The 11049-nt window shown below is 41.2% G+C and overlaps 1 protein-coding gene and 1 pseudogene across 1 annotated transcript in view; both read left to right on the top strand.

The window, feature by feature from the left end:
• Positions 1-1360: 1360 nt before the first annotated feature.
• Positions 1361-1797, top strand: LOC110210544 (large ribosomal subunit protein eL33 pseudogene; annotated as a pseudogene).
• Positions 1798-3500: 1703 nt separating this feature from the next.
• The window catches only part of CWH43 (cell wall biogenesis 43 C-terminal homolog), a 49612-nt gene continuing 42063 nt past the window's right edge, over positions 3501-11049 (top strand). Inside the window, 1 exon segment of the mRNA XM_078148858.1 lies at positions 3501-3535. Within this exon segment, the coding sequence (XP_078004984.1) occupies positions 3501-3535 (35 nt within the window).

Below are 11049 nucleotides of genomic sequence, written 5' to 3'. Positions count from 1 at the left end.
AGAGCTTTCTACACTGATAAAATCACAGGTAAAAATTTTTTAAATTGAAATGGGGATAATAATGCTTTCATTACTTATCTTCAAAACCTCTGCCGCTGTCTAATCATGGAACTTCACTTAGCACCTGGGGGCCTTCCCCCTAGAACATCCAATCATCCCTGCAGACTTCTTAAGCTGGAATAGCCCTCTGTAAGACTCACCTCCTTCTTTCATCGATGAGTTTTTTCCTGGGGCCTCCATTTTGTGGAGGGGCCCCTGGAACACCTTCATTTTCCCCCAGACTCCATTCTGGCTTCCATACTTCAAAACCATGCTCCAGTGGTAGGTCCTGTTGTCCCCCTTCACTCTCTTTCCTTCTCTCTTTTGTGCATTGACTTCCACCGTTAGAATGTAAGCCCCTCAAGGACAAGGACTGTCATTCTCTTTGTTTATATTTGTACCTCCATGTGCGCAGTGCCTGGCACACAGCAAATACTTAATAAATCCTTCCTTCCTTTTTCCACTTTACCTTAGATGATGTCTGAGGTCTTTTCAGTTCTAAGAGTGTATAAGATTCCAACATCACATTGTATCATGAGTCAAACCCAAACTGAAAAGACATAATATTGATTTTTATGCTAAGGGCTAACTCCCTCAGAAAAATATAATAAATTATTCTGTGCCAGGAATGGAAATAATTTCCAGATGCAGATGATCTTTCATTTTAACTAGTCAACACACAGTTTTAAACCCCTCAATCTTACAATGTATCCAAATGATCCAAATTGCAAGTTGAATGAGAAAGTGAGGATACTAGTGAGGCTTGGATGCCTGATATACAAGTCTGAGTTCAGTTCTGTTGATTTCAACTAATTTTATGCATGTTAAATTTAGCATGCATTATGTCATCACTCATAAGAAATGCCTATTCTTTCTAAAAATGATTTGTAAGCATCGACTTTCAACTTCTATTGTTATTAGTCTTCGAAGTTCTACACGCTAGTTAATTTCATTATCTTCAATAGAAGGTTTTAAGTAAATGTAGTTAAGAGTAACCAAGATTTCTGGAAGGAAAAAAGCCTGTGTGCACCTTTGACTTTTATCTGGTGCCATTTGAATTTAGCTTAGCAGTTTTCTTAGCAACCTGCATCAATTTTAAAGGCCTGCCCCTGTGTTTAATGAAAGAAATAACACTATACAAATGTCAGCTATTATTTCATTCAATGAGTTCTATCAGGTAGATGTTGGGGAGCAGAAGGAAGAGCTGCACCTTCACACTTCTCAACTTGGAAGTCTGTCCATTGTTTCACAACCTCATTTCACAACCTACATAAACTTCCAACTTCAATTTCTTTTTTCAAATAAATTTTTTATTCTTTTTCCTCCACCTTGGAGCCGGGGAGGCCTGCCGGAAACAGGACTTCTAGAACAGCATAATGTCTGGAAGACTGTGGTCCAAGGCCATTTTTGCTGGTTACGAGCGAGGCCTACGAAACCAGAGGGAACATACAGCTCTTCTGAAAATTGAAGGAGTCTATGCTCGGGATGAAACTGAATTCTATTTGGGCAAGAGATGTGCTTATGTATACAAAGCCAAAAACAACACAGTGACTCCTGGTGGGAAACCAAACAGAACAAGAGTTATCTGGGGAAAAGTTACTCGAGCTCATGGAAATAGTGGAATGGTTCAAGCCAAGTTCAGAAGCAATCGTCCTGCCAAGGCCATTGGACACAGGATCCGAGTGATGCTCTATTCCTCAAGGATCTAGAATGTGAAAACTGACTAAATAAAATTACACATTTTTTGCAAAAAAAAAATTTTTTTATTGATCTCTTTGGTTGTTGTTACTGTTGTTGTTTTTACATCACCAAAATTTCCCCTGGTATTTCTCTCCTGACCTTTCCCAGAAAATCATCCCTAGAACAAACAGTTTTTCAAATTCAATTTCAAGTTGTATTGGAAACCAGATTGACTTTTTATGATTTATATGTATTTTGGTACAGTCTTTGATAACTTGCTGATTTCCAGAATATCTTGCAAGAACTGCAACCAGTTATAGCTAGCTCAAGTGATTCAGTGGTTCCAGCTTTAATAGCTTATAACTACACTAAGACTTTTGGGACTCAGTTTGGCATCTAAAGCTCTTTACAACTTGGCCCCTTCCTACCTTTTCAGTCTTCTTACACTTTATCGCAGTCTATGGTATAGCTACATTGGCCCATTTGCTGTTCCTCAAGCATGACACTCTATCTCTGGTCTCTGTTTTTGCTCCGATTGTCCCCCATTCCTGGAATGCTCGCCCTCCTCACCTCTGCCTCTGACTTTCCTGGGTGTCTGTCAAGATTCAGCTCAAATCCTGCATTCTGCAGGCAGCCTTTCCCAGTTTCTTCCCCTGCCTTACCTCTTAAGATTACCTTCTGTCTGCTTTGAATACATGTATTAAGTTCACATATATTTTATATGTACCTAGTTACTTAAATCTTGTCTTCTCCATTAGAAAATAAATTCCTTGAGGATAATCAATGCTTTGGACTTTCTATCTATCTTCAGTACTTAGTAGCATGCAAGGCATGTATAGTAAGTACTCAAATGCCTCTTGACTGGCTGACTGACTGAAGATCATGGAAGGTACATAACAAAACAGGGCAGAGATTTATACCTCAATCCAAACTAAGGTTTTTCTCTTTTTTTCTCTAGCTGGGCACTGAGGAGGAAGAGAGTTTTGATCTGGTTTTGATATTCTCAGTAATTCTTAGAAGCTTGTAATAGCAGAACTAGGTAAAACACAAGACTTAGGACCATTTACCCTAGGCTATGGAGTCAGGTCTCAGGTGGCTTAGAGTGGTAGGCATTTCAGTAAAGTTTTTGGCCTTAGAGTTGAAAGGCAGAGTAGAGGCATGGACCAAAGGAATATCAACCCCCATGGACCCTGCCTGTGGTGGGAGGAGGAAATGTGATCTATGGGGCAACCCCCACGCTCTTCAAATGATAAAGGAGGAAGCTAACTATCATATGTATGTATACATGTGTATATATATATATATATATATACATATATATGTATATATATATACACACACATGTATATATGTATATATGTGTGTATATATGTGTGTGTATATATATATATACATATACACACACATATATGTATGTGTATACACACATACACACACACACACATACATATATATTTGGACAACTCACTAGCTGTGTGATCCTGGGCAAGTCTCTTAACCCCAATTGCCTCACCAAAAAAAAAAAAGCCCCAAAACAAAAACAAAACAAAACAAAACAAAAAAAGATTTCTGCTTCTTTGTTACATGCAGTGAAAACCTGTCTTTTGATTTCTCCCTTTTTCTATGGGATATGTTGCTTAGTCTCTGTATCATGGCCCTGCACCAATGATCTATTATTTTCTGCTGCAAACAATGGAGCTTATTGGATTTGAAGGGTTTGCTGTTGTTCTTTCCCCAGTACTTCTAATGATCAGTCCCTTTCAGAGACTGGTTACCAAGAAATGGGTGCTAGCCCTGCTGAAGATGGTTACAGTTGGTAAGTTTAAGTGATGCAACTTACTTTTTAAAAAATCAAATGAAAAATTCAAATTGATTTTGAAATGTGAATGCTTGAAAAAGTAAGTGAAGGAACTCTCTGTCTCATTCTACTTTCATATAGAATAAATACAAAGAAGATTGGACCAGGCATAAAAGTTTTTAAAATTTTAAAAACATTTCTGCAAAGTAAATAACTCCAGAATCTGAACGCAAGTGATGGTTGTGTAAGTGAAGATAAGGGGACTGGTGAATGAAATGCTATAGAGGTAGAAGAAATAAGACTTGACAACAGATTGTGTATTGGAGGTGGTGAGGAAAAGCAAAGAGCCAAGGATGGTTGACCTTGAGTTTCCTGATCTGTAAAAAAGATAGCCATGGCATAGTGGATAGAGTACTGGAATAGGAGTTGAAAAGTCTGAGGTTGAAATCCTGCCTCTGACCCCCCACTAGCTGTATGACCTGGGTAAGGTGCATCACCCTTCTGAGCCCCAGTTTCTTTACATGTAAAATGAGGTGGGTCATTAGATGATCTCTGAAGTCCTTTCTGGAAGTGAAATTAAGCACGTGAAAATGCATTGCAAAATGTGAAGCATTATACAAAAATAACCAAATAACCAAATATGATAATAATGTATAATATAAATAATAATAAATATAAAAATTATTTTAAAAATAAATCAAATAAGCAAAAATAATTCAGGGCTTCTAAAGCATTCTGGGTTCACGTTGATCCCAGGGGGCTTGACTCCAAAGATCTGCAAATCTCTCTTCCTTCGGCTTTTTGTCCTCTTCTGGATTAATCCAGGAATGTCTTCAAGATAAAACTTAGTTACAGGGTTTCCCTTTAATGTTGGTAACTAGATCCCTGACCACCAAGCTACTTGCTGGGCAATATGGGTATCAGGTCAGGAGTGGGGAAACTGTTGAGGCCACATGTGGCCTTCTAGGTCCTCGGGTATGGCTTTTTGACTGAGTCCAAACTTTGTAGAATAAAAGGATTTGTTCTGTAAAAGTTAGACTCAGTCAAAAGGCCTCACCCGAGGACCTAGAAGGCCACATGTGGCCTCAAGACCACAGGTTCCTCACCCCTGGTATCAGGTAAAGGACAGCTATTATTTTCTTCCACCACAGAAACTTCATTAGATGCAAAGGACCCACAGGTACATAAGAACAAATACAAGAAACAGAAAACACTCCAATAATGCATTACACTTATTATATGCCCCCTGGAAGGTAAAGAGTCTTTGTGTGACTTCCAAGCAGATATTTCACACTTTCCTAGGACCTGTGCTCTCTGAGTAACTCACAATGTCCAGATCTCCTGGCCAGCCGGGGTATGATATTCTTTAGTCCTTCAGGAGCTGGCTGACCCTGGTAGTGGTCCTCTTCTCCTATGCTGGGATCCTGACTTCTGTAATTCCAAATACTCAGGAAGCACCAAGGCTAGAAGCTTTTATTTCCCAGGGGCATCAGTTCCCTGATTCAAGGGCTATAGGTCCAGTCCTACTATAAGCTGCCATTTCTATTGGGTAGTTTGGGAAAAGGGAAGAGAAATTTCCCCACCCAATCCAAGGGAAAGAAAATACTAGAAAAGGGTCTCAAGGTAGAGGAGTCTCCCAAGAGAAGGGTCCCTAACTCTTAAAGGCTTTGAAGGTGGAAGTGTCCTCCAACAACATCTGTACCCCCAAATCAGTCCCTAATCATCTTAGAAAGGTGCACACCCTTTGGCAAGGGACCAAAGGTCACAACTAGCTCCTCAGAAATGTTCCAGGCTAATAAAGATCCACATTCTGTAATTACACCAAGTGGATTGGGGGAATCTGTAAAACCAAGCAGGGGTAACAAAAAATGCCATTATTATTTTCATAAAATGAGGTAATTAATATTGGGATCATAGATCTAGCATTGGAAGGGACATCAGAAGCCATTTAATCTAAACCTTCACTTTACAGGTGAGACGAGTGAGTCCCAGGGAAGTTAAGTGATTTGTGCATGGTCACATGCCTTTGGCATCATTTAAGAGAAGGGCTGGCTCCAGAACCAGAGTTTCAAATCCATCTTCAAACACTTAGCAGCTGGGTAACTCTGGCAAGTCACTTACCCGCTCCCTGCCTCAGTTTCTTCAGCTGTAAAATGGGGATGATAATAACCCCTGCCTCCTGGAGTTGTTGTGAGGGTCAAATGAGAGAATAATTGTAAAGCCCTTAGCACAGTGCCTGGCACTTTGTAAATGCTTGTTTCCTTCTCTACCATACTATCTGCCAGCTGGACATGTTTATTATTATCATAGAACTCTAATGGGAACTAATACTTAGTTGCCTGTGTGAAAATGCTGAGTAACCAAATAACATTGCTGTACATCATCTTGAAGCTGCCTCTAGGTAGTGTGGTGTATAGTGTGATGAGCCTGGGATCAGGAAGACCTGAGTTCAAATGCAGCCTCAGGCACTTATTAGCTGTGTGACCCTGAGGAAGTCACTTAACCTGTTTGCCTCAGTTTCCTCATCTGCACATTGAGGATGATGATAATAATAACACCTAAGTCTGGGTTGTTGTGAGGATCAAATGAGATGATAATTGTAAAGCACTTAGCATAGTGTTGGGCACATTCTGAGCACTATATAACTGTTAGCTATTATCATTATTATTAACTGAATTCAGACCCCAGTTTTCTACTCACCTCACAAGAAAGGGCATGAAGAAGATTCTGTCCCAGCCACATATTATGGAGTCTTCCAACATACTTTGTGTTTATTTTTAGTTATTTCAGAATCTGAGGATTCATTTTAGGAAAAATGCTTCTTCTTGTTCTTCAGATACAGTACATTTCATTAAACCCAATCTGGAGCTGTCAGGCTGCCAACAAGGTAACATTGACGTTAAGTTTCATAGCAACACTTGATGATTATGCAGGTAAGTGTGAGCCTAATCTGCCTGGGTATTTATTTTCCTCTCTTGCATATTGCTCACCCTTTATTCCTCTACCCAAAACACCTCACTTTCAGGAGAAAATCTAGACAAACATTTTCTTTGGGCTTTTCCTCTTCTTTCCTCCCACCCCTTGCCACTACCACACACATAGCCCCTAGTCCCCCAGCCTTCTCTCTCTCTCTCTCTCTTTCTCCTCCTTTCTCTCCTTCCCTGTCCTTCTCCCCTTCTCTCTCTCTTCTCTCTTCCCTCTGTCTCTGTCTGTCTCTCTGTCTCTGTCTGTCTGTCTGCCTCTCTCTCTCTCTGTGCTTTGAAATAGCTATAGCTCCTGGGGCTGCTGGTAGAAGTTTCCATGAGCAGAAGGCCCACTGTCTTTGCCAGGATGGATAGAGGTTTAAAATTAAAGAGTAATCTCTTGCTTATTTGTTTGGGGTAGGGGAAGAGAAGAACTACCCACTACACAGTCCTCAGTGCTCCAAATTCTCCCTCCTTCTTATTCTTGGACTGAGTTTTCTGAGCTGTAGTTGCTGTCCTGCCTCTCATACTAGGCAGAATTCATAGGTAATGAGCTACAATTGTGCCAACTGCTTGGCCCTCTCTCTATGAGTCAAAAATGCTAACATCCCAAATACGAAACTTAAAAAGAAAGGAAATCCTAAATTTAAATACTACCTCTCATAATTTTGTAAACCACCTCTCTTGCTTTCAAACAGACATTTTTTTCCCCTCTCCACCAATAGTTTTTTCATTTTGCTGCATCATGGACCTTTTTGGGAGTCTGGTGAAATCTATGGACTCCTTCTCAGATAAACAATGGAAGGAAATCCCAAAATTCAGTTAAAGGTTAGTGAAAATAAAGTTGTAATTTTCCCCCCTCCTGAAATCTGAACATGCACTATTGGGTCTATTGATCCTAGGTTACGAACTCTCATTCTAGAGTAACTTGATTAATTGTTAAAAGAAGGGCAAAATGTCAGTAGAGTCGATGATAAATTTAGAGCTGGAAGAGACCCTGGAGGCTGATTAATCCAGGCTCTCCTTTACATCAAAGAAACTACTGCCCTTAAAGGTACAGTGACTTGCCCAGGGTCACATAGGCATTAAGTTGTAAATTTGAGATATAAACCCAGGTCTTCTGACTCCCTCTCTGTTTTCATTATATTATTCTGCCTTCCTAATTGACTTTTCCACTGGATTGCTCTCTAACTCTTTTTTTTTTTTTGGCCAAAGATAAGGTTCATTAGAGAACAGCCATATTGCAGTGGCTAGATTTTAAGAATCTGAGCTATTGGCTAGATTTTAAGAATATGAGCACCTTAACAGAAACAAGATGGACCTTATACACAGAAAGACTGTGGGAGGGATCTAGGAGTGGTCAAGTAGTTTGGGGTGACTGGAGGAGAGATCTAAGGAGGATCTGGATGGGAGTGGCCAGGAAACTGGGGTGAACAGAACACCAGGGACCTGGACCAAGTGGTCAAGGGAGAATGGAGTCTAGATAGGATTAAGGGTGGGAAGTGGCCAGAGGCAATCAGGAAGTAACAGAACAGTATTGAGAGATTGGGCATAGCCACAATGAAAGGCCAGTTGGTAGGATTATAGCCTCAGTTGAAAGCCAGGGATTTGGCCAGGTGGGAAAGTCCAGGGTTTTCCTTTTTGGGGTCCAGATCCCAAAGACATGGTCTTTTCCTTTTAGGGGTTCAGATCCCATCTCCATCATTCTCCCACCTTAAACAAAGGGGACCCAAATTCTTTTGGGGCAAGGGACAAAGGTCTTAGCTTCTGAAACTGCTTTCTGCTGACAAGGGGCATAGAGCTGTCCCTGCCTCAAAGGGATCCCAAAGAGGTTGATTGGAACTGAGCACAGGCTGCATCCAGGGGATGATGTGGGGGACATTGGCTGGTACCCATTGTTTGCTACCAGATGTAGGTGAATGGCTAGCTTCTTTACCTTGAGCAGGATGTGCTGAACCCAGGTGATGCTTCCAGGCAAAGGTTGCCCCAGGGCCCACCGCCATTGCCAGTGGGGCCCATGCTACAGAGGGTGACTTCAGAGGTGGAGGGTGGGGAAAGGTGAAACTCTTTTCTCCTATGAGAGGGGTTAACAAATATGCTCTTGACTCAAGGGAAGGGAGTGGGAGAAAGGAGTGACCAAGGTTGTAAGGAGGTGTTTCAAAACTCCTTAATGATCAATCACAAAACTTCCAGAATCTGCTAAGATGTTTTCAGCTGTTCTAATGTTTCCCTGTAACCTCCATGAAGGAGGATTCAGGGGTGTAGAGGGCAGGGATTAAGTAAGCCTCAGGGAACCAAAAAACACCTGCAGTTTTCCCAGTTCTCTAGCACCTAGAGAATTGACAGAATGAAGCATACGCTTCCAGATAGGGCATCTGCCCTTGTTCTCTATGCTGTGGAAGTTGTACCCAGGTTCATATCTTTGAACCAAACCAGTGGACTGAGAGCCTGAGAGCATCAGGCCAAGTGGGAGAGAGCCTCATAACTGTTTACCCAAAAAGCACCTCCAAGCCTTGCTAGATGCCTGGAGAGTGACCCCAGCTGCAGGGCAAGAAAGAAGTTGGGGAGGCTTACATACCTTCCAGTCTTGGCTGGAGAAGAACTTGAGGTTAGGCAGCTCCCCTGTATGGGCCACCAAAATGTTGAGGATTAGGGGTGCTAGGACCCCAAAATATTGAGAGTGTACAGGTCCTGCCTGAATGAATTTGACCCAAGCCTTCTTTCAGCTAAAGACAAGGTTTATTAGAGATCAGCCATATTGCAATGTAGGTTTTAAGAATCTGAGCTATTGACTAGATTATAAGAACCTGAGTTGCTCTCGAACTCTTAGTGAGTCAATGTCCTTAAGTAAATGGGTAGAGGTAAAACCCTTTTTCTGACACAGACTAAAATCTTGATATACCTTAGTAGTATATAAGTTACTAAGACTAAAAAAATGCATTATCTGGTGGCCAGCCTTCTGGTGGCGTAGCAGCGGTGTCAAACTTGTGGCCCGCAGAACACCCTATGCATCCTGAACCAGATTAAAATGCACTTGGGAAATGTTTAACAAAATAAATAAAAATATGATACAACATAGATAATGTTAATTTGTAGTTTTCTAAGTCAATATGCTGCTCTGAGGGAGATGTTTCTATTTGAGTTTGATACCACTGGCATAGAGATAGGATATGACTTGGAGTCAGGAAGATCTGTATTCAAATCCTACCTCACTTACTAGATGTGTGGCCTCTCTGGTTCTCAGTTTCCTCATCTGCAAAATAAAGAGGTTGAACTGGATAACCTCTATTTAAGGTCCCTTCCAGCTCTAAATTTAAGACCCTGTGATTTTATTGTGGTAAGTCTCTCAGAACTGAGCAAAGCTGGTTCTTGGATAATAAATATGTAGTCTGCTTCTGTGGTTGTCTTTGAAATATTTCTAGCTTACTGGGATCTACCAGACTTCATCCTCTCCTAGCCTAACCCTCCCAAATTCAGAATTGTCTCCGTGCCCCAACAAAGCATTGGGGGAACATTGCAGAGGAGTGCCTATAGAAATAACTGCAATAACAAGTGGATCTTCAAGAGCCTAAGAAAGGTACAAACACAGAGAAATGAGAGTTCTGAGGAAGAAAAGGGGATTTCTGGTGGGGAAAGGGGTTATGTGGCCCATGGAGATGGATGGACAATTTCAAAATGTGGAGATATGAGTAAGGAAGTAACCAGATTATTTGTTGTTGACTTGATTCAGTCATGTCTGACTCTTCTTGACCCTTTTTGGGATTTTCTTGGCAAAGATACTTGAGTGGTTTGCCATTTCCTTTTCCAGCTCATTTTACAGATGAGGAAATTGAAGTAAACAGGTTTAAGAGACTTGCCCAGGGTCATACAGCCATTGTGCTGAGGCCAGATTTGAACTCAGGAAGATGAGTTTTCTGACTCCAGGCCCCACACTCTATCCACTGTGCCACCTAGCTGCCCTCAAATATTACATGACTTGTTCTATGATTGGAAAGCTGTGAAATCCCAGTTGGATGCTTTCTTCCTCAGGTGACTCAGGTCAGTGATCTTGGGAATTTATCAATCAATACATCAGTAAACATTTATTAAATACCTGCTGTGTTCCAGGTACTGTGCTAAGCACTGGGAATTCAAAAAGAGGCAAAAACCAGTCCCTGCCCCCAAGGAACTCAGAATCTAATACTGTTAATCTTCCATGGCTGCAACCTGGGATAGCATTTTTTTAAAAAAAAATCAATAAAAGGGAAGCTTCTTTAGATCTTCTTGGGAGTCTTGGGTTTTAAACACTAAGTTTGACTGCTTCTCTGAAATGTTAAGAACTAACTTTCAAGGGGCAGCTAGGTGGCGCAGTGGATAGAGTACTGGCCCTGAAGTCAGGAGGACCTGAGGACCAGACCAAACACTTACTAGCTGTGTGACCCTGGGCAAGTCACTTAACCCCAATTGCCTAAAAAAAGAAAAAAAAAAGAACTAACTTTCAAATGTCTAGAAGCAAATTTAAGGCTTATGGTGGGCAATGGAAACACCAGCAATGGAAAATGAGGAACGGCCATCACAAAATGTATAGCT

This window comes from Phascolarctos cinereus, unplaced genomic scaffold (genome assembly GCF_003287225.1).
Source record: "Phascolarctos cinereus isolate Bilbo 61053 unplaced genomic scaffold, phaCin_HiC Scaffold_9;HRSCAF=440, whole genome shotgun sequence".
NCBI classification, from domain to species: domain Eukaryota; kingdom Metazoa; phylum Chordata; class Mammalia; order Diprotodontia; family Phascolarctidae; genus Phascolarctos; species Phascolarctos cinereus.
Note: the sequence above shows the minus strand (reverse complement) of the source record. Positions and strands in the feature narration are given on the sequence as shown.